At 30.2% G+C, this 24,275-nt stretch overlaps 1 protein-coding gene across 5 annotated transcripts in view; it reads right to left on the bottom strand.

Annotated features, from left to right (window-relative positions):
- LOC145260554 (uncharacterized) overlaps positions 1-24,275 on the bottom strand; it is a 285,770-nt gene that overhangs the window by 213,763 nt on the left and 47,732 nt on the right. For 4 of the 5 annotated variants that reach the window (XM_080118793.1, XM_080118794.1, XM_080118790.1 and 1 more), the window contains exon 2: positions 8,950-9,001. The exons of the other annotated variant lie outside the window; for it this stretch is intronic. In XM_080118793.1, the coding sequence (XP_079974919.1) occupies positions 8,950-8,977 (28 nt within the window). In that variant the 5' untranslated portion in view covers positions 8,978-9,001. The remainder of the gene's footprint in view (positions 1-8,949; positions 9,002-24,275) is intronic. 5 annotated transcript variants of the gene reach the window in all.

Consider the following 24,275-nt stretch of genomic DNA (forward strand, 5'->3'; position numbering starts at 1 on the left):
GTAAAAATATCACATTAATTAAGAATATTATTGAATATTTAAAAATATCACATTTATTTAGAATATGATTGAACATGTAAAAATATCACATTTATTTAGAATATTATTGAACATGTAAAAATATCACATTTATTTAGAATATTATTGAATATTTAAAAATATCACATTTATTTAGAATATGATTGAACATGTAAAAATATCACATTTATTTAGAATATTATTGAATATTTAAAAATATCACATTTATTTAGAATATGATTGAACATGTAAAAATATCACATTTATTTAGAATATTATTGAATATTTAAAAATATCACATTTATTTAGAATATGATTGAACATGTAAAAATATCACATTTATTTAGAATATTATTGAATATTTAAAAATATCACATTTATTTAGAATATGATTGAACATGTAAAAATATCACATTTATTTAGAATATGATTGAACATGTAAAAATATCACATTTATTTAGAATATTATTGAACATGTAAAAATATCACATTTATTTAGAATATGATTGAATATGTAAAAATATCACATTTATTTAGAATATGATTGAATATGTAAAAATATCACATTTATTTAGAATATTATTGAATATTTAAAAATATCACATTTATTTAGAATATGATTGAACATGTAAAAATATCACATTTATTTAGAATATGATTGAATATTTAAAAATATCACATTTATTTAGAATATTATTGAATATTTAAAAATATCACATTTATTTAGAATATGATTGAACATGTAAAAATATCACATTTATTTAGAATATGATTGAATATGTAAAAATATCACATTTATTTAGAATATGATTGACTATTTAAAAATATCACATTTATTTAGAATATGATTGAATATTTAAAAATATCACATTTATTTAGAATATTATTGAACATGTAAAAATATCACATTTATTTAGAATATTATTGAACATGTAAAAATATCACATTTATTTAGAATATTATTGAACATGTAAAAATATCACATTTATTTAGAATATGATTGAACATGTAAAAATATCACATTTATTTAGAATATTATTGAACATGTAAAAATATCACATTTATTTAGAATATGATTGAATATGTAAAAATATCACATTCATTTAGAATATTATTGAACATGTAAAAATATCACATTCATTTAGAATATTATTGAACATGTAAAAATATCACATTTATTTAGAATATGATTGAACATGTAAAAATATCACATTTATTTAGAATATTATTGAATATTTAAAAATATCACATTTATTTAGAATATTATTGAACATGTAAAAATATCACATTTATTTAGAATATGATTGAATATTTAAAAATATCACATTTATTTAGAATATTATTGAACATGTAAAAATATCACATTTATTTAGAATATTATTGAACATGTAAAAATATCACATTTATTTAGAATATGATTGAACATGTAAAAATATCACATTTATTTAGAATATTATTGAACATGTAAAAATATCACATTTATTTAGAATATTATTGAACATGTAAAAATATCACATTTATTTAGAATATTATTGAACATGTAAAAATATCACATTTATTTAGAATATTATTGAACATGTAAAAATATCACATTTATTTAGAATATGATTGAATATGTAAAAATATCACATTTATTTAGAATATTATTGAATATTTAAAAATATCACATTTATTTAGAATATGATTGAACATGTAAAAATATCACATTTATTTAGAATATGATTGAACATGTAAAAATATCACATTTATTTAGAATATGATTGAACATGTAAAAATATCACATTTATTTAGAATATGATTGAAGATGTAAAAATATCACATTTATTTAGAATATTATTGAATATTTAAAAATATCACATTTATTTAGAATATGATTGAACATGTAAAAATATCACATTTATTTAGAATATTATTGAATATTTAAAAATATCACATTTATTTAGAATATGATTGAACATGTAAAAATATCACATTTATTTAGAATATTATTGAATATTTAAAAATATCACATTTATTTAGAATATGATTGAACATGTAAAAATATCACATTTATTTAGAATATGATTGAACATGTAAAAATATCACATTTATTTAGAATATTATTGAACATGTAAAAATATCACATTTATTTAGAATATGATTGAATATGTAAAAATATCACATTTATTTAGAATATGATTGAATATGTAAAAATATCACATTTATTTAGAATATTATTGAATATTTAAAAATATCACATTTATTTAGAATATGATTGAACATGTAAAAATATCACATTTATTTAGAATATGATTGAATATTTAAAAATATCACATTTATTTAGAATATTATTGAATATTTAAAAATATCACATTTATTTAGAATATGATTGAACATGTAAAAATATCACATTTATTTAGAATATGATTGAATATGTAAAAATATCACATTTATTTAGAATATGATTGACTATTTAAAAATATCACATTTATTTAGAATATGATTGAATATTTAAAAATATCACATTTATTTAGAATATTATTGAACATGTAAAAATATCACATTTATTTAGAATATTATTGAACATGTAAAAATATCACATTTATTTAGAATATTATTGAACATGTAAAAATATCACATTTATTTAGAATATGATTGAACATGTAAAAATATCACATTTATTTAGAATATTATTGAACATGTAAAAATATCACATTTATTTAGAATATGATTGAATATGTAAAAATATCACATTCATTTAGAATATTATTGAACATGTAAAAATATCACATTCATTTAGAATATTATTGAACATGTAAAAATATCACATTTATTTAGAATATGATTGAACATGTAAAAATATCACATTTATTTAGAATATTATTGAATATTTAAAAATATCACATTTATTTAGAATATTATTGAACATGTAAAAATATCACATTTATTTAGAATATGATTGAATATTTAAAAATATCACATTTATTTAGAATATTATTGAACATGTAAAAATATCACATTTATTTAGAATATTATTGAACATGTAAAAATATCACATTTATTTAGAATATGATTGAACATGTAAAAATATCACATTTATTTAGAATATTATTGAACATGTAAAAATATCACATTTATTTAGAATATTATTGAACATGTAAAAATATCACATTTATTTAGAATATTATTGAACATGTAAAAATATCACATTTATTTAGAATATTATTGAACATGTAAAAATATCACATTTATTTAGAATATGATTGAATATGTAAAAATATCACATTTATTTAGAATATTATTGAATATTTAAAAATATCACATTTATTTAGAATATGATTGAACATGTAAAAATATCACATTTATTTAGAATATGATTGAACATGTAAAAATATCACATTTATTTAGAATATGATTGAACATGTAAAAATATCACATTTATTTAGAATATGATTGAAGATGTAAAAATATCACATTTATTTAGAATATTATTGAATATTTAAAAATATCACATTTATTTAGAATATGATTGAATATGTAAAAATATCACATTTATTTAGAATATGATTGAATATGTAAAAATATCACATTTATTTAGAATATGATTGAAGATGTAAAATATCACATTTATTTAGAATATTATTGAATATTTAAAAATATCACATTTATTTAGAATATGATTGAATATGTAAAAATATCACATTTATTTAGAATATGATTGAAGATGTAAAAATATCACATTTATTTAGAATATTATTGAATATTTAAAAATATCACATTTATTTAGAATATTATTGAATATTTAAAAATATCACATTTATTTAGAATATGATTGAATATGTAAAAATATCACATTTATTTAGAATATGATTGAAGATGTAAAAATATCACATTTATTTAGAATATTATTGAATATTTAAAAATATCACATTTATTTAGAATATTATTGAATATTTAAAAATATCACATTTATTTAGAATATGATTGAATATGTAAAAATATCACATTTATTTAGAATATGATTGAACATGTAAAAATATCACATTTATTTAGAATATGATTGAACATGTAAAAATATCACATTTATTTAGAATATGATTGAATATTTAAAAATATCACATTTATTTAGAATATGATTGAACATGTAAAAATATCACATTTATTTAGAATATTATTGAATATTTAAAAATATCACATTTATTTAGAATATGATTGAATATTTAAAAATATCACATTTATTTAGAATACGATTGAACATGTAAAAATATCACATTTATTTAGAATATTATTGAATATTTAAAAATATCACATTTATTTAGAATATGATTGAATATTTAAAAATATCACATTTATTTAGAATATGATTGAACATGTAAAAATATCACATTTATTTAGAATATGATTGAATATTTAAAAATATCACATTTATTTAGAATATGATTGAATATGTAAAAATATCACATTTATTTAGAATATGATTGAACATGTAAAAATATCACATTTATTTAGAATATTATTGAATATTTAAAAATATCACATTTATTTAGAATATGATTGAATATTTAAAAATATCACATTTATTTAGAATATGATTGAACATGTAAAAATATCACATTTATTTAGAATATGATTGAACATGTAAAAATATCACATTTATTTAGAATATTATTGAATATTTAAAAATATCACATTTATTTAGAATATGATTGAACATGTAAAAATATCACATTTATTTAGAATATTATTGAATATTTAAAAATATCACATTTATTTAGAATATTATTGCACATGTAAAAATATCACATTTATTTAGAATATTATTGAATATTTAAAAATATCACATTTATTTAGAATATGATTGAACATGTAAAAATATCACATTTATTTAGAATATGATTGAACATGTAAAAATATCACATTTATTTAGAATATGATTGAACATGTAAAAATATCACATTTATTTAGAATATGATTGAACATGTAAAAATATCACATTTATTTAGAATATTATTGAATATTTAAAAATATCACATTTATTTAGAATATGATTGAACATGTAAAAATATCACATTTATTTAGAATATTATTGAATATTTAAAAATATCACATTTATTTAGAATATGATTGAACATGTAAAAATATCACATTTATTTAGAATATTATTGAATATTTAAAAATATCACATTTATTTAGAATATGATTGAACATGTAAAAATATCACATTTATTTAGAATATGATTGAACATGTAAAAATATCACATTTATTTAGAATATGATTGAACATGTAAAAATATCACATTTATTTAGAATATGATTGAATATATAAAATATCACATTTATTTAGAATATGATTGAACATGTAAAAATATCACATTTATTTAGAATATTATTGAATATTGAAAATATCACATTTATTTAGAATATGATTGAAGATTTAAAAATATCACATTTATTTAGAATATGATTGAACATGTAAAAATATCACTTTTATTTAGAATATGATTGAAGATGTAAAAATATCACATTTATTTAGAATATGATTGAAGATTTAAAAATATCACATTTATTTAGAATATTATTGAATATTTAAAAATATCACATTTATTTAGAATATGATTGAGCATGTAAAAATATCACTTTTATTTAGAATATGATTGAAGATGTAAAAATATCACATTTATTTAGAATATGATTGAATATGTAAAAATATCACTTTTATTTAGAATATTATTGAAGATGTAAAAATATCACATTTATTTAGAATATGATTGAATATTTAAAAATATCACATTTATTTAGAATATGATTGAGCATGTAAAAATATCACTTTTATTTAGAATATTATTGAAGATGTAAAAATATCACATTTATTTAGAATATGATTGAAGATGTAAAAATATCACATTTATTTAGAATATGATTGAACATGTAAAAATATCACATTTATTTACAACATGATTGAATATGTAAAAATATCACATTTATTTATAATATGATTGAACATGTAAAAATATCACATTCATTTAGAATATGATTGAATATGTAAAAATATCACATTTATTTAGAATATGATTGAATATGTAAAAATATCACATTTATTTAGAATATGATTGAACATGTAAAAATATCACATTTATTTACAACATGATTGAATATGTAAAAATATCACATTTATTTACAACATTATTGAATATGTAAAAATATCACATTTATTTAGAATATGATTGAAGATGTAAAATATCACATTTATTTAGAATATGATTGAACATGTAAAAATATCACATTCATTTACAACATGATTGAATATGTAAAAATATCACATTTATTTAGAATATGATTGAATATGTAAAAATATCACATTTATTTAGAATATGATTGAACATTTAAAAATATCACATTTATTTAGAATATTATTGAATATTTAAAAATATCACATTTATTTAGAATACGATTGAACATGTAAAAATATCACATTTATTTAGAATATGATTGAACATTTAAAAATATCACATTTATTTAGAATATTATTGAATATTTAAAAATATCACATTTATTTAGAATATGATTGAACATGTAAAAATATCACATTTATTTAGAATACGATTGAACATGTAAAAATATCACATTTATTTAGAATATTATTGAATATTGAAAATATCACATTTATTTAGAATATGATTGAATATTTAAAAATATCACATTTATTTAGAATATGATTGAATATGTAAAAATATCACATTTATTTAGAATATGATTGAATATGTAAAAATATCACATTTATTTAGAATATGATTGAAGATGTAAAAATATCACATTTATTTAGAATATGATTGAATATTTAAAAATATCACATTTATTTAGAATATGATTGAATATGTAAAAATATCACATGTATTTAGAATATTATTGAATATTTAAAAATATCACATTTATTTAGAATATGATTGAGGATGTAAAAATATCACATTTATTTAGAATATGATTGAATATTTAAAAATATCACATTTATTTAGAATATGATTGAATATTTAAAAATATCACATTTATTTAGAATATGATTGAACATGTAAAAATATCACATTTATTTAGAATATGATTGAGGATGTAAAAATATCACATTTATTTAGAATATTATTGAATATTTAAAAATATCACATTTATTTAGAATATGATTGAAGATGTAAAAATATCACATTTATTTAGAATATGATTGAATATGTAAAAATATCACATTTATTTAGAATATGATTGAATATTTAAAAATATCACATTTATTTAGAATATGATTGAATATTTAAAAATATCACATTTATTTAGAATATGATTGAATATTTAAAAATATCACATTTATTTAGAATATGATTGAATATGTAAAAATATCACATTTTTTTAGAATATGATTGAATATTTAAAAATATCACATTTATTTAGAATATGATTGAATATTTAAAAATATCACATTTATTTAGAATATGATTGAATATTTAAAAATATCACATTTATTTAGAATATGATTGAATATTTAAAAATATCACATTTATTTAGAATATGATTGAATATGTAAAAATATCACATTTATTTAGAATATGATTGAAGATGTAAAAATATCACATTTATTTAGAATATGATTGAATATTTAAAAATATCACATTTATTTAGAATATGATTGAAGATGTAAAAATATCACATTTATTTAGAATATTATTGAATATTTAAAAATATCACATTTATTTAGAATATGATTGGACATGTAAAAATATCACATTCATTTACAACATGATTGAATATGTAAAAATATCACATTTATTTAGAATATGATTGAAGATGTAAAAATATCACATTTATTTAGAATATGATTGAATATGTAAAATATCACATTCATTTACAATATGATTGAATATGTAAAAATATCACATTTATTTAGAATATTATTGAATATTGAAAATATCACATTTATTTAGAATATGATTGAACATGTAAAAATATCACATTCATTTACAACATGATTGAATATGTAAAAATATCACATTTATTTAGAATATGATTGAAGATGTAAAAATATCACATTTATTTAGAATATGATTGAATATGTAAAATATCACATTCATTTACAATATGATTGAACATGTAAAAATATCACATTTATTTAGAATATTATTGAATATTGAAAATATCACATTTATTTAGAATATGATTGAACATGTAAAAATATCACATTTATTTAGAATATGATTGAATATGTAAAAATATCACATTTATTTAGAATATGATTGAAGATGTAAAAATATCACATTTATTTAGAATATGATTGAACATGTAAAAATATCACATTTATTTAGAATATGATTTAACATGTAAAAATATCACATTTATTTAGAATATGATTGAATATGTAAAAATATCACATTTATTTAGAATATGATTGAATATGTAAAATATCACATTCATTTACAATATGATTGAACATGTAAAAATATCACATTTATTTAGAATATTATTGAATATTGAAAATATCACATTTATTTAGAATATGATTTAACATGTAAAAATATCACATTTATTTAGAATATGATTGAATATGTAAAAATATCACATTTATTTAGAATATGATTGAAGATGTAAAAATATCACATTTATTTAGAATATGATTGAACATGTAAAAATATCACATTTATTTAGAATATGATTTAACATGTAAAAATATCACATTTATTTAGAATATGATTGAATATGTAAAAATATCACATTTATTTAGAATATGATTGAATATGTAAAAATATCACATTTATTTACAACATGATTGAACATGTAAAAATATCACATTTATTTAGAATATTATTGAATATTGAAAATATCACATTTATTTAGAATATGATTGAAGATGTTTAAAATATCACAATTATTCACAATATTATTGAGTATGCAAAAATATCAATGTTTAAATATATTTACTTTTGATTACTGCAGCATCTGACGGCATTTTTTTTTGTTTCTTTGTCCAGACCTGAAAAAACAATGTAATTAAAACTTCCAAAAAATCTCAGTCAAAAAAAAACTAATTCATTTATTCAATGTGACCGTAATTCCTAATCACTAGGGGGCTAGGGGGTGTGGGTTAAGAAAAAAGATCAAAATCTAATTAGTTATATCCATGTCATTTGACGTTTGATGGCTTCTAAACAAATTCTCTTTTCTCTCACCCGTTCTCTTTGGGTCATGTGACATTATGTCCGTTTCTAGTACATTTCCACATCAATTTTCAACTTAGGATCATCAAAATGGCTTCTCAGTGGTTTCCATTAACTTAATATTTAAAGTGATAAAATCCATACGTCAATCTAGCTAAGTGGAAAACATGAAAAGACAATTTAATTGTGAGTTTGATCCTTGCCGAAGTCAAACCATGATGATGACTGGCTAGTTATTTCAATATGCATGTGTGGAAGTGCTCAAGAATTGTGCATCTTAGTCCAGCCCACGTCTACAGTGAAAATGAGTTCGTCCAAGGACTACAAAAAACAACATCAGAGTTGTTCACCGAGTAGTTGCTCTGATAGTGTGTCAGGTTGTATCAACAGAATTGTTAGCATTGCGCCAGATCGTGTGGACACAGTTGTTCAGGTTCATGTCAGGTCGTATCGAGAGAATTGCTCAGGATTTTGCTAGGTTGTCTGGTACTGTGTCGGATTGCATTGATGGTATTGTTCGTGTTGAGTCATGTAGATGGAAGCATTTGGTTTGCATTTGTTGTTGACTTGATGCTTGTCTTTTCCTTCGTCAGCAGAAAATGTTTGTCCATTGATAACTTTGATGTACATAAAAAATAAATTTTGAAACACATGTCTTCTCTATATTAATAAAATTGAGACGATCATTTCCTTGAAACTTCTGATATTATAGCAAGACAAGAAAATACTTCCTATGCACAATACAAATACTCACCACTGACAGTTACTAATAAAGTGTGTTTCTAGCTATGCATACATTCCATCCCTGTTTAATAATTATTATATTTTATTCTTTTGAGATCACTCTCCCAATATGTAGTCCCATAGAGAGAGCAGCAAGCATTTTTACTCTGATGCTATTAAGTCCTCTCATGTCACCGGAAATTTAAAATTCATCTTAATTCCTAACAAATGTATTTCATGCTGTCTTGTTTAATTTTGTTTTTGTCGTGTCTTGTTTTATCTATTTATATTTATTGTCTTTATTTTTCTTGTTTTGCAACTTTCTTAAGATGAAATCCATCAACGCCCCCCCCCCCATACGGGCAAAACACTGTTATATTCCAAGTAAGCTAGCGATAAAAAATGCCTAGGCAAAGTAGTTTCCAGAATTTACCACAAACCGGGATTTATTTTCTCCTACATTAGAAGAAGATAGGACTTTAAAATACTTAATATCTACATTTACTATAAACTTGTTTGTATTGAAAATGTTGCTTCCTTGCTAGCTATATCAAATAACTGAATATAGTTTGTCTTATTTTCAATTATATTTGTAACTGAAATGCACAGTGATCTTAGCTACATCACTAGGACTATTACTGAATAGATACAGAATGCTTTGTACCTGACCTAATTGACTGTCTTTAACTATGAATTCCGACGCACCATGTACTAATAGTTTCTCTCATTACGGTACAAACAACCCTGCTGGCTTGCTACGTATATCTAATATATATTTTACCTCCAAGACGACTGCCTCTGTCTGATTTGCATGTTAAATTAAAAAAAAAACGTTTTTTTCTCTAACTAAACTTTACTTGACACTCTAAATTCTAATAATTAATTCTACTGTATTCTGTGAGTTTAATCCTCTCATAAAAACTAACAATCTGCTCTCCTCCCCAAGCTGCCACTAACACTCATACATTACACACGTCTTGGATGGGGGTCCTTAGCTTTCAGCCCTTAATCTTCGCATGCTGACCGATTGGAAGTCATTATCACTGAACATCTTTACATTTCTACCTCTAATGCATGCATTAGTTTATTCTTATCACGGTGGATACTTACTAGTAACAGACTATACTCAGATTTACAGCTATCTATATTACATAGCAATAGTCTCTTCCTTAGCTTTGCAATGTTAAATACAAAAACTGAACCGATACTCTATAATGCAAAATACAACTTTAAATGAAAGCTGAAGATATCTTAGAAGTGGAAACATACTTAATACCTACAACGTCCATATATTCGCATCTGCTGTAAATCTGCCCATATATCTATTTACTTTATTATACATACTGAATACGCCATAGCTTATAATTTACTAATTATACCTGTACTGTATTGTACTTCATATCAAAAATGACGTTACTTGTATCTATTGAATATTCATCTTAACCCTCCTGCCATCTAAAATATTCAGAGGTTGTGCAACAAATTTTTAGTTAATTCTTAATAGCAAGCCATTCTGTAACACGTTATCCTATTCCTAAGCCAACATAAAATAAAAGGAAAAAAAGAATTTTTTTTAATTATAAATTTAAAGGAAAAATATTAAACCATATTAACTCTCTCCAACAAACCTGTTGCAAATATAGCTGCTTCACTGCATGAACTCAACCCCTCCTCCAGTAACAAATAATGAAATAGCAATGTCCCTTAACCACTTTGAGGAGTGTAATTTTCAGTAGATATATAACCTTTATAAACTAACCCAGTAACATTAACTACCCACGAGGGGTCGCAGAAATACCTGGATTAGGACCCAGGTGTGGGGCAAACCCTCTCGATGCTGATGGACCCATAGATCTTCCCAGGTCATCCGTCTAGAAGGAAAATTCTGAAGTTAAACCTAAGGGGAGGGAGACCTCTCCAGTTTTGGATGACAATCTTCCTAGAGCTGGTGACTCAAACAAATTACTGGTTTGCAAACCTAAACTGCTTAAGGAGTAGATAGGCGCTGTCTATCACCCGGCTTCCATACTCCTTCTTTGCTTATTAGCCAGGCATAGAGGTCGAATCCCTGTGATTCGACAGAAACACTCGGTGGTTGATGTAGTTTCTGACTAGGGTAATGAATGCTGTTTTCCCCACTCCCGACACATTCCCATCCCTTAAAACTGGGAACTTGGGAGTGCTTGATATCATAATGCCAGTGCAAGTAGATTGGATTGACCATCGTCTGATGGGTTGAGGGTATCGGATTGACAGTTCCTGGCTGCTGTTTCCGACTGGTAGTACAGGTGGCCTAACTCTTTGGTAGCATTTAGAGTGGCTGCTCCATCAACAGTTGTATAATATCAAGATGTTTGTAGTGCCATGTCGCGCATGGAAAGGGACCTTGCACTCATCCCCGGTGGGCTTTCCTGAGGCCACAATCCTAGTAGAAGGTCAGCTGATGGTCTACTTGTGTTGCATGTTTGGTATTCTGCAGAACCACTTGTTCAGCACCCCTTACCTAAACTGAAATTCTTTAAAAAAAAAATGACAGTACAATAAAAATAATTATGCTTAAACCAACCCAAAACTCAAACAAAACCAACCTGCCTCCTCCCTTGAAGCTTGCATTTAACATGCCCGGATATCTCCCACTCTGCCGTAAGGATTCTGACAGACATGTGCACGGGCTTCGACTAGAGAAACACCCTCTCCTTGACTAGAGAAACAAAACTAGAATCAGACGATCAAGCCTTTATGTGCTTAACATGCAACATAACATTAGCTACTTTTATTTTCTCTACCGCTCTCCCTCGACCCAGGACTATACCCTAATAAACAAAGTCTCTGACAGCATAGATACAGCACTTTCCCTTGATACTACCGCACAAGTGCATGTATTTCGTGACTTCAATGTCCACCACAGCAACTAGCTTGGATTTTCTACTTACACAGACACAGCTGGTAGCACAACACATAACTTCTCTATATCTCATTCCCTATCACAGATGGTTACGTTTCCAACCTGTTTCCCAGATCAGCACAAATAACACACATCACTTCTAGATTTGTTTCTGACCACAGTTCCTGATGATTGTCTAACGAATACCCACAGCCCACTTGGGAATGCTGATCATGCAGTGATAATGGTTGAAATCGTCTTAAACTCTAGAGCCAAAACTGAAGAGCCATTGCTCAAAACAACGAGATATTATAAAAAGGCTGACTGGGAAACCATCAGGGATCTCATCAGAGACGCCCTGTGGCGAAATATCTTTTCACTTCCTGCTGAACAGTGCGCAAATGAGACCACTGAATGGTTCAAAACAGCAATTGAAGCACATGTTCCTACGCGGAAATTTTATAGCAAGCCCCACTCCCCCCAATGGTTTACTTCCACATGTACAGTTGCCATCGCACAAAGGCAGCATGCATACCATAGATTTAACCGACATAAATCCAGTTCAAACAGACAGAAGTATATAGAAGCCAGAAATAACTGTAAGAAAGAAATAGCGACAGCTAAGAGAGAATTTACTGAAACCACCAAAAAAAAGCATCGAAACACAGAAATTAGGAATCTGTGACCTCTGGAAAATCTACAACAGTGTAGTAAATAATGGGCAATCAACAATTCCCCCACTATCCAACAATCGTGAGGTTGTTTGCTCTGCAATCGAGAAGGCTAACATGCTTGCTAATCGGTTTGTCTTCAACTCCACACTGGGCCCTGCTAACCACCCTCTCCCTGACCTTCCTTTGTGGACAGACGCCACGCTAGACGATTTGAAAATCACCCCTTCTCAGGTGCATGCTATCATAAAAAATCTTGACACTTCAAAAGCATGTGGACCTGATCTCATCCCAGCTGTGCTATTAAAAAAGTTCTCCACTGAAGTAGCTCCAGTTCTCTCCAAACTTTACAACAAATGCCTTAATGAATCTTGCTTTCCGGACTGCTAGAAAACTGCTTCTGTGGTACCAGTTTTCAAAAATTCTGGCGAAAGAACCGACCCAGTAAATTATCGCCTCATTAGCCTCCTCCCACTTTTTGCCAAAATATTTGAGTCCATAATTAACCAACTGTAGTCCATCACCTTACAGATGCTAAACTTCTGACCGACCAACAATATGGATTTAGGCAAGCCCGTTCCACAGCAGACATCCTAACTGAATGTATATACCATTCATTGGACAAAGCAGGGGAGGACAGAGCGGTAGCTCTAGATATATCTAAGGCTTTTGACAGGGTATGGTATGAAGGTCTTCTCAGGAAAATCAGATCATACGGTATCACTGGAAGAATACTTAACATAATTAAATCCTTCTTAGATAAGAGAAAAATCCAGGTTGTCCTCGACAGTCGTACATCTAAACAATATGATATAAATGCGGGAGTGACACAAGGGTCTATCCTTGGACCTCTATTATTCCTAATATTCATAAATGACCTCCCTGACAAAATTGTCTGTGAGATGGGTATATATGTTGATGACTCTATGCTTTATAACAGACATGACAAAAAAACAAATGAACACATATCTAAAGAAATGGCAGAAACACTAGAGGATGACCTCCGATCTGTAGTGGAATGGGGACAAAAATGGATGGTCACATTCAATGCTGCCAAGACTAAACTTGTTTCCTTCAATAATTACAAGAAACCTTCTCTGCCACCAATAGCAATGGCCAAAGACTAATTATATGAAAGTACATCTTTTAAACTTCTCGGTCTAACGTTCACAGGAAACATGAGTTGGAACAATTACATTGAAAGTATTGCCAGGACCGCTGCAAAGAAGGTAGGTTCTCTCTACCGTGCTAGAAAGCTACTAATGCCCAAAAGTATCCTGTACCTCTATAAGGCCATCATTCACCCATGTATGAAGTATTGTTCTCATATTCGGGCTGGTGCATCTGCTACTAGTCTCTCGCTTCTAGACAATATCCAAAAGAGAATCTCCAATCTGATAGGTCCTAAACTGTCATCTAAGCTTCAGCCTCTGTCCCATCCTTCTGCCTGTTCTACAATGACCTCCCTAAAAACATACTTAAATCATTCGTTGACATCTATGCTGATGACACGACCATCTACGGCAACACATCAAAGGCTGTAAATGACGAAGTTCTCTCGGATTCTCTCTCCTCTGATCTCGAGCGCGTGGTTCAGTGGGGGAAGATGTGGCTGGTTACCTTTAATGCATCCAAAACCAAACTCCTATCCTTACGTCATCAACGTTCTGATCCCCAGCTGGCATCAATTGTGATGGATGGCTCTCGTCTGGGTGAGGTCCCGTGTTTTGACAAGCTTCTGGGTTTGACCTTTACTCCTGATCTGAAATGGAACACGTACATCAAGTCTGTTGCCAAGGTCGCAGGAAAGATGGTGGGATCCTTCTACCGCTCAGTTTTTAATTCATGCTAGACTGAAAAGCTGCTGAAGCAGGTTGCGATTTCAATGAAGCGTCTGGTTCAATAACCTCTATTGAACGCACAGCACAATGGTGGTTTAGGAAAATTTTTAGCGGCGACAAGAGTCTTAAAGATGGTGGCGACCAAGACCGCCAACCCCCAATATTTCCTCCTGTATCAGAAAACACGCTATGTGATATACGTATATCTGTACGTGATGTTGCGAAGCTAATCAAAAACCTTGATTCGAGTAAAGCAACTGGCCCTGATGGTATTCCAATTATAGTACTCAAAAAACTTCAACCTGAATTAGCGCCCATACTTACAAAACTGTTTAAACGTTGTCTTAAGGAGAATAGTTTCCCATCTCCCTGGAAAATCTCATCAGTATGCCCTGTATTTAAGAATTCAGGTGATCGCTCATCCCCCTCTCAGTACAGGCCAATAAGTCTCCTGTGCGTCATGAGTAAGTTGCTAGAATCTGTGTTAAATACAGAAGTAATCAAACATCTCAACAAAAATAACCTTCTTAGTGACACTCAATATGGTTTCCGTTCTGCTAGATCTACAGCAGATGTCCTTACAGTTATATCGCATAGGATTAGCAAATCTCTCGACGGTGGCAATCTTTCTAGGGCAATTGCTCTTGACATATCTAAAGCCTTTGATAGGGTATGGCATAAAGGTTTACTTCATAAGATCGCTAGCTATGGTATAGCTGGAAAAGTCTTCTCAATTATTAAATCATTTCTTTCTGATAGGTTCATAAGAGTAGTAGTTGAGGGGCAAAAATCAGAAGCTCACAGTATTAATGCCGGTGTCCCTCAGGGATCCATCCTGGGCCCAACTCTTTTCCTGATCTACATTAATGATCTTCCAAATCATATCCTTACATCATTTGTAGACATTTATGCTGACGACACTACCATTTATGGTACCACATCTAAGACAGTAAACGACCAAGTTCTCTCCAAGTGTCTCTCCTCTGATCTTGAGCACGTAGTACAATGGGGAAAGGAGTGGCTGGTTACTTTTAATGCATCTAAAACCAAGCTTCTCTCTTTACATCATCAACATTCTAATTCACATTTGTCATCAATTGAAATGAATGGCTCTCGTCTTCAGGAGGCCTCAAGTTTTGACAAGCTTCTTGGCTTGACCATTACTCCTGATCTTAAATGGAACACGTATATCAAATCTGTTGCCAAGGCCGCTGGAAAAATGGTGGGATCTTTCTATCGATCCAGTAGATATCTCACTGCTGATGCTATTCTCTACCTATATAAGAGCCAGGTACGTCCAAGGATGGAATACTGTTGCCACATCTGGGCAGGAGCTGCTAGAAAGGACTTGTCCTGCCTTGATAGAGTTCAAAATAGACTTCGTAGCCTCGTAGGAGATGTCCTTTTCTCCTCCTTGCAACCTCTTTCTCATAGAAGAGATGTTGCAAGTTTGTTTCTGATGTATCGTTATTTTCATGGAAAGTGTTCAACTGAGCTTCAATCTATGGTCCCCCCTCGCCAAACTTTCACAAGAAACCCTCGTCTAGCTGTAAACACTATCAATAATTTCCCCCACTCTTTATCTGTGCCTAAACCTAAACATAGATTCCATGAACAAAGCTTCTTTCTTAGAACTGCACGCCTGTGGAATTGTCTTCCGTTTTCCTGCTTTCCGGCTGACTACAATATGGTTGTGTTCAAGTCTAAAGTAAATAAGTTCCTGATGAGCCGTTCCATATAAGTTATTAAATTTACCAAATTTTCATTACTAATGATTACTATATTGACCAATTTCTACTGTACACTCTTTGACCCTTATCCTTGAGTGGCCTCTGGGCCTTGATAATGTGGTGATGCCTTTGTAAAAAAAAAAAAAAATATATATAAAGTAAACGAGACTTTATGTAAAGTAACTAAAACTTAGTTGAAAGTACATTATTTGAAATAAAAATTAAAAATTCTGCAAGAACTTATATATATATATATATATATATATATATATATATATATATATAGAATATACATACTGCTATGTGCATTTAAACCGCCTCGTAAGCTAAAAGAGTGTCTCCTGGTGAACCGGTGTTACTTTTAAAGTAATCCTACATGAAAGACATTCCTGATGAAACTTACATTATTTCCTTATATTATTAAGAATGTTCATTGTTCTAGTTTCTCGCTTAGCCGAAATAAAATTTTTATATTTTCTTCAACCTTCAACATGTGAGTTAATAGAGTTAATAGGATTGATAAAGTTAATAAAGTTGAGAGACTCTATATTGGTCAGGACGTCTCACTTTCCTTCATGAAAAAGTTGGTTGACAGGCATGATTTTCTTTTAATCATAAGTTTTGTCATCAATTTCAAAAGACGCTGATTTCTCATGGAACTGGTGTCGATTACACCTTACTACACAACCTTCATTCCATTTTACCATATAGACTGTGAGTTTCTTACAGACATTTTGTACTTAGCCAGGCTTCAACCTATAGGTGCTTTGGTCTTGTATGAGGATTTGATGTCCTTTGTGGAAGTAGATCTCTACCAGTTCTATCATGTTGAGTTTTCTGTAACTCCTGTCTTTCATCCATCCGACTGATGACCTAATCTCGATTTAGAGCTCTGTTGCTTGTATGCATAAGCAATGTGTCTTTTACTCTTCTGTTGAAGAGTAGTTCATCAAGGTGGCAGTTTCTGGTCAATTAATGTCATTCTGAGCCCTAGCAAAGTCAGTTCAATATCCTCGTTGACTCTTTTGACATGTTCACATGTGTTTTTGTTGTTCTCTTTTGGCTTTTCTCGACGTGCTTTTCTCGACGTGCTTTATTGTTGCCTTTCAACAAATCCGTTGGATCTGGGATAATGTGGCGATGATTTTATGTGTCTGAAACCCCTTATCTAATGCAAATTTCTGGTATTCGGTGCTGTTGTAGTGAGGACTATTGTCAGACACCACCATGGATGGTATGCCGAATTCCACAAATATTTGTTTAATTGCAACCACAATTTTTGAGTTTGAACAGTGTTCTGAAAGCTTCCATACCACTGTATTTACTGTAGTAATCGCTAATGACTGAATAGTTTTCAACATGCAGTGAAATTAGATGTATTGCTAGATAATCTGGCTGTAGTAGACGTTTGTGCTACTGACTTTTTAAAACTCCTGACGAATGTTGCATTGTTTGCATATGTCCTTTTTAACCTTGTGTCAGTATACTGAATGCTTGGCTTGCAGAATTATTTTGTCTTGCTCACGATGCCCCGTGTGTAACTGTTCAAGGGTTTTCTTATGGAGAGGTCTTGGGATGATGACACATTCTCTTTCCAGTAGTATGCTATTTTTTACTGATAGCTCGTTTCTGAAATATTGACATAGATACATGGATAGCTCTCTTAGAGTGTCAGGCCATCTCTGATTGATCATCTCAATGAGTTAGTTGAGCACTGGTTATACTATTCTATGGATCCTTTAGCTTTGTTTAAAAGTTCTTGGATGGGCGCAGATGCAATAATTTGTTCCAGAATTCTTTTGCCCATTTCGTTAATACTGAAATCACATTTCTGAACTTACTGTCAGCATCTAGTTACAAATTCGTCAGTACTGAAATCACATTTCTGAACTTACTGTCAGCATCTAGTTACAAATTCGTCAGTACTGAAATCACATTTCTGAACTTACTGTCAGCATCTAGTTACAAATTCGTCAGTACTGAAATCACATTTCTGAACTTACTGTCAGCATCTAGTTACAAATTCGTCAGTACTGAAATCACATTTCTGAACTTACTGTCAGCATCTAGTTACAAATTCGTCAGTACTGAAATCACATTTCTGAACTTACTGTCAGCATCTAGTTACAAATTCGTCAGTACTGAAATCACATTTCTGAACTTACTGTCAGCATCTAGTTACAAATTCGTCAGTACTGAAATCACATTTCTGAACTTACTGTCAGCATCTAGTTACAAATTCGTCAGTACTGAAATCACATTTCTGAACTTACTGTCAGCATCTAGTTACAAATTCGTCAGTACTGAAATCACATTTCTGAACTTACTGTCAGCATCTAGTTACAAATTCGTCAGTACTGAAATCACATTTCTGAACTTACTGTCAGCATCTAGTTACAAATTCGTCAGTACTGAAATCACATTTTAGAACTTGCTGTCGGCATCTAGTTACAAATTCGTCAAAGGTTCCAATGGTTTGTTTCTGGTAGAAGAAATGCATCTTTAGTCTTGCAACCCTGAAATATTGACTTGGATTTATCTGTTCTTTAAAATATATGTGATTTACCTTTTCCTCCTCAGTTAGTGCCAATGAGTTGTATCCCTGAAAGCCCTCATCGTCCATACCACCGAGGATGTAGGGTACTTTCTCCTCATTCTATACATATGTAGCAGGATTGAACAAGAACATTAGAGAAATTGATTACGTGGTGAAAGGAATAAAGAAAGTGACTTATACAAACAGGTGCATCTCTTTCTTGTTGGGCGACAGAATGAGGGAAGGAAAAAGAAAGAAAAGATTTTTGTTTGTAGAAGGCTTGGGAATATACATGTGACATTAATTTGCATAAGAGAACAGATACTGTTATGAAAAGAACAAGTTGGGAGCACGATGACAGTTAGTTTTTTAACAGCCGGAGAGAGAGAGAGAGAGAGAGAGAGAGAGAGAGAGAGAGAGAGAGAGAGAGAGAGAGAGAGAGAGAGAGAGAATAGATGGTGGAAATTGCAGTTAAATTTAGTATTATATTGTTTGTGTTATTTTTGAAAAGTACCAAATATGTGAGTATGTTTCTTTGTTCTTATTTAGATGACGACTTATATATTTATTGTTGTTCATGTTGTAAGAGTCTTAGTGTGATAGAGACAGTCTTAGGAGTGTTCATTTTGAATGTTGTCAGATGTTAGATATTATATATTCAATGTTAGTGTTCATATTGTTGCGAGATGGAGACAGGTCTTATATATAACGAGATAGACAGGTACAAGAGAACCAACGGCATGTAATACACAATGAGAGGAGATTTGATATATCTTGATAGATAGACTGAGAATGCGTTTGATATTAACCTTTGACAGTTGTACATATAATATAAACACGTTAACTTTCTCGTTGTAATGATGAACACAGAAAGACGGCAGTTATAAAAAACATGATGATCATTTATTCTTCGACCGGTCGGAAATGATTCTGTATTTCAGGGATTCAAAGTTGTTACATGGTTATTTCTAAATTTTCTCACTTTCAGAGAGTGCCTTGACTAACCGAGAATCGGTCTGAACCTCTCTGCTTCTGACTGATTTTAATTCCCCCTCTAACTAATTTCGAACTGTTTCCTATATTCAGAAATCACGCGTATGTCTGGTCAATGTGACTATAACTCCGTGTTTAAGCGTGCATTGTTATTCACATGTTTCTTACAAAGCTGACCCTCTAACTTAATTTTCGTAACTCACTTCACAAATAACATTTTCCATTGTCCGTCTTTAAATTCTTTATTTTAATTTTCATTTTTATAACAGAAATAAATTTCATCATTACATTCCTTTTTCAATAAACAGATATCTTACTATTTTGTGTGAGCTAAACAATGGTAATTCCACATTCCTTATTTTCAATAACATTCTGTATTTGTTTTAACTTATGATTGGAATCTAGCTTCGCAAGTTCGAATCCTTGACTATCCTATTTTATATTTACTCACTTACAAGAACAGGCTTCTGTTCTTGTAACATTAGTAGTGAGAAAGCAGAAGTTCGAACGAATATTTTTTTCTTCATTTATGTAGTCTAAAATGTAATTAAAAATTTGACACAAACCAACGGCGAGGAGCGAGTTTAAGACCTTTCAATTGCAGATCAGGAGTCTGCCAATAGGCTACATCCATCCTGCCTGCCCACAGTGACGGTTGGGTTTCGCCTGATGGCTATAGAAAATTGACCGATAGGTTATTTGGCATCAGTTGAGAAGGATTACTTTGGTCGTGTGTTGCTGCGTTTGTGCTCAGGATCATTTTCTATCAATTTGATAGTGTTGCTTGGGAGCGTCTTCTATCAATTCGATAGTGTCTCTTTGGCAGATGTGAGTTCTGTTGGATGTGTGTTGGATTTTCATAGTACTAATGTATTTAACTAAAAGCTATTTCGGTAAAGAACAGATCATGGAATCTGGGATGCTGAGATTGAGCAAAAATGTGATACCACCTTTTAGTGGAGAAGGTGATGTAGTCGGGTGGATAAAAGAAGATAAAATTGGTACTAAGCTACATGTGCCAGACCTTGCCAATTTTATTCCACTTTTTCTACATAGAGATGTGTTCGCCCTCTATCTTGAGATGGGTAATGAAGAACAGGAAAATGCAGAACAGATATAAATGAGATTAAAGACCGCATTCACTGAAGAGCCTGTTGAAGCCTATGAAAAGCTACAACCATTCAAGTGGAGGTAAATCAGTTGGTGCAACCAAAAGATTGGCTGGACTAGCAGGATACCTAGGGAGAGGACGGGATCATACAGTCGAACTTGCTTTTATAACGGGATTCCCAAACAATGGGTCTATGGCACTACAACAACTACCTCATGTAGAGAGAATATATGTCAGCAAACTGATACCAATTAATCAGCAAAAGAGTTCGAGAGACTGGGACATTGGCAGCGAGTGCACAAAGTAATATGCTGAGAAGTAAAGAATCAAAAAGAATCATTAGGCATTCAGTGATTTAGATGTGAAGGATCACACCTGAAAGAAGATGGCATACCTGGAGCCAGAGTAACATGCTACAACTGTGGAAAGTTTGGCCGCATTTGTCCTCAGATTCAGGGAAACGGGCAAGGGGGAGCTTCTCCACCACAAGCTAACCCAACAACGCAAGAATGAGGGTGCAATACATGCCTCTTCCTATAATAGAAATGGTGGTGGTGGATGATTCAGTAATCACTGCACTTGTCGATACTGGGTGCAGCACTACTTTAATCAACTCCAAACTCATGAGCAGATATGGTAGGAGTGGCACAGTGAAAGTAGTTGATGGTAGAAACATAAAATGTAAAGAAACCAGGCAAATAGAGATGAAAGTATGTGGAGTACGAGTCAAAGTGGGGGCGATCTTGATGGATCACATCATCGACGGGATCAACGTCATAATTGGAATGGACGTAATCAATGAGATGTGAGGTGTAACTATAAAGAAAGCTGAGGTCAAGTTTGGAAATGCACACTGTGCCGCAGCTGCCCATCAGCTGAACGTTTGCAAAATTGAGGATAAAACTTTGAGGGAAATTTCGATGGAGAAGAAATAAACAGTAAGATGGATATGGAAGGGAGAGCATTCAGTGTTATAGAAAATAGTGCAGTATTATTAAAATTCCCTGAAAAATAAGAAAAATTTAGAATTTGAGAAAAAGGTGGAAAAATGGATATCGGACGGTATTCTTTTACCATGGAAGGGAGAAAGAAAAGGTGTGTTATCATTGATGGCAGTGTTTCCGCCTACAAAAGGAAAAGTCAGATCAGTGTTAGACTTTCGTGAGTTGAACCGTTTTGTGGCATATCATACAGGGAGTGACATAATAGATGTGTGTGATGAAAAGATGAGAAAATGGAGATGGTTAGTAGGAGGAACCGCCATTGTGGACCTTAAGTTTGCCTACATGTGGCGAAGGAACGATGGCAGTACCAACTGTTATAAAGGAAAAACGTATTGTCTAACACGATTAGGATTCAGACTTGCACTGAAGATTATGGCAGCCATTTTAAAACGGTGTTAAAGAAAAGAAGCAAAATGAGGCATCAATGATATAATTGTGGATGTAACGAAGATATTGACAAAAGGATAGCAGCTAAATCGCCAGAATCCGTGGACGGAGAAGCGACACTGGGCTTTAAGATTATGAAAAAAGGATGGGAGTGCTGATGGTCAGGAGAGGCGACGAGATCCCAAAGAGGAGAAATTAGTAGGTGGGAGTAATTTTCTATCTGTGGGAGTGTTGGAGCACTGTCAAATTGCTGGATGGCTGCGATTAGCATGCAGTTATGTGAAAAGAAGAGCAATTGGAGTAGTCTGGGAGGGCAAAGTTGATTGATGCAGGAGATTCTAACTAAGGTAAAAACAAATACATACCTGAAACGAACATAGGAATGGTGTGGTGTGTTGCGAGCACTATTGCAACAGGTGTGGTCGTTGAGATTGGCTACTGCCAATCTCAACGACCACACCTGTTGCAACGACCACACCTGGTGGCGGAAGATGCAACATGGTTGAGGAAAAATAATGATTATAATCATATTAAAATGGCTGAATTAGATGCTGTTCTAAAGGGCATCAATTTAGCTATAAAATGAGAGATATCGAAATAAGAACTGATTCAGCCACTGTACTCAGGTGAACTCTACAGTGGAGGAGAGTGAAAGAATACGAACAAAAGGTGCTGGGGAAATGATTGTAAAGTGGAGATCAGGGGTGCTTGAAGAGTTAATATCTAAATTTGAACTGTGAATAGGAGCAGCGTTTGTACTTTCAGAGAAAAACAAGGCAGATGAGCTAACACAGATAAAAAAAACAGTGGTTAGTTGAGAAAGAAAAGGCCCCAATATGTCTAGGAATTGGTGAACTGGATGAGTTGCATGGCATGCACCACATGGGAGTGGAAAGATCATTATATTTGGTGCAGAAAGTTGATTCCCATATAAAAAGGGGTTGAAATTCAGATGGTAGTTAAGAAGTGTGCTCAGTGTCAATCAATCAATCAATCCCGCCCCAAATATATATAATCCTGGGGAAATTAGAGTTTTGAAGAATTGGACAAGATTAGCTGTTGACATAACACACTATCGTGGAAGAGAGTACTTGTTAATGACTGACTGTTAACCAAGTACACTGGCGTATGGAGGAAGTTACATGCATAATCTACGTCTGCATTACAACTGAATTAGAAAAGGTGATGCTTGGATGAGGTCCAGTAAGGG

This window comes from Euprymna scolopes, chromosome 36 (genome assembly GCF_053919585.1).
Source record: "Euprymna scolopes isolate OS-2025 chromosome 36, ASM5391958v1, whole genome shotgun sequence".
NCBI classification, from domain to species: Eukaryota; Metazoa; Mollusca; class Cephalopoda; order Sepiida; family Sepiolidae; genus Euprymna; species Euprymna scolopes.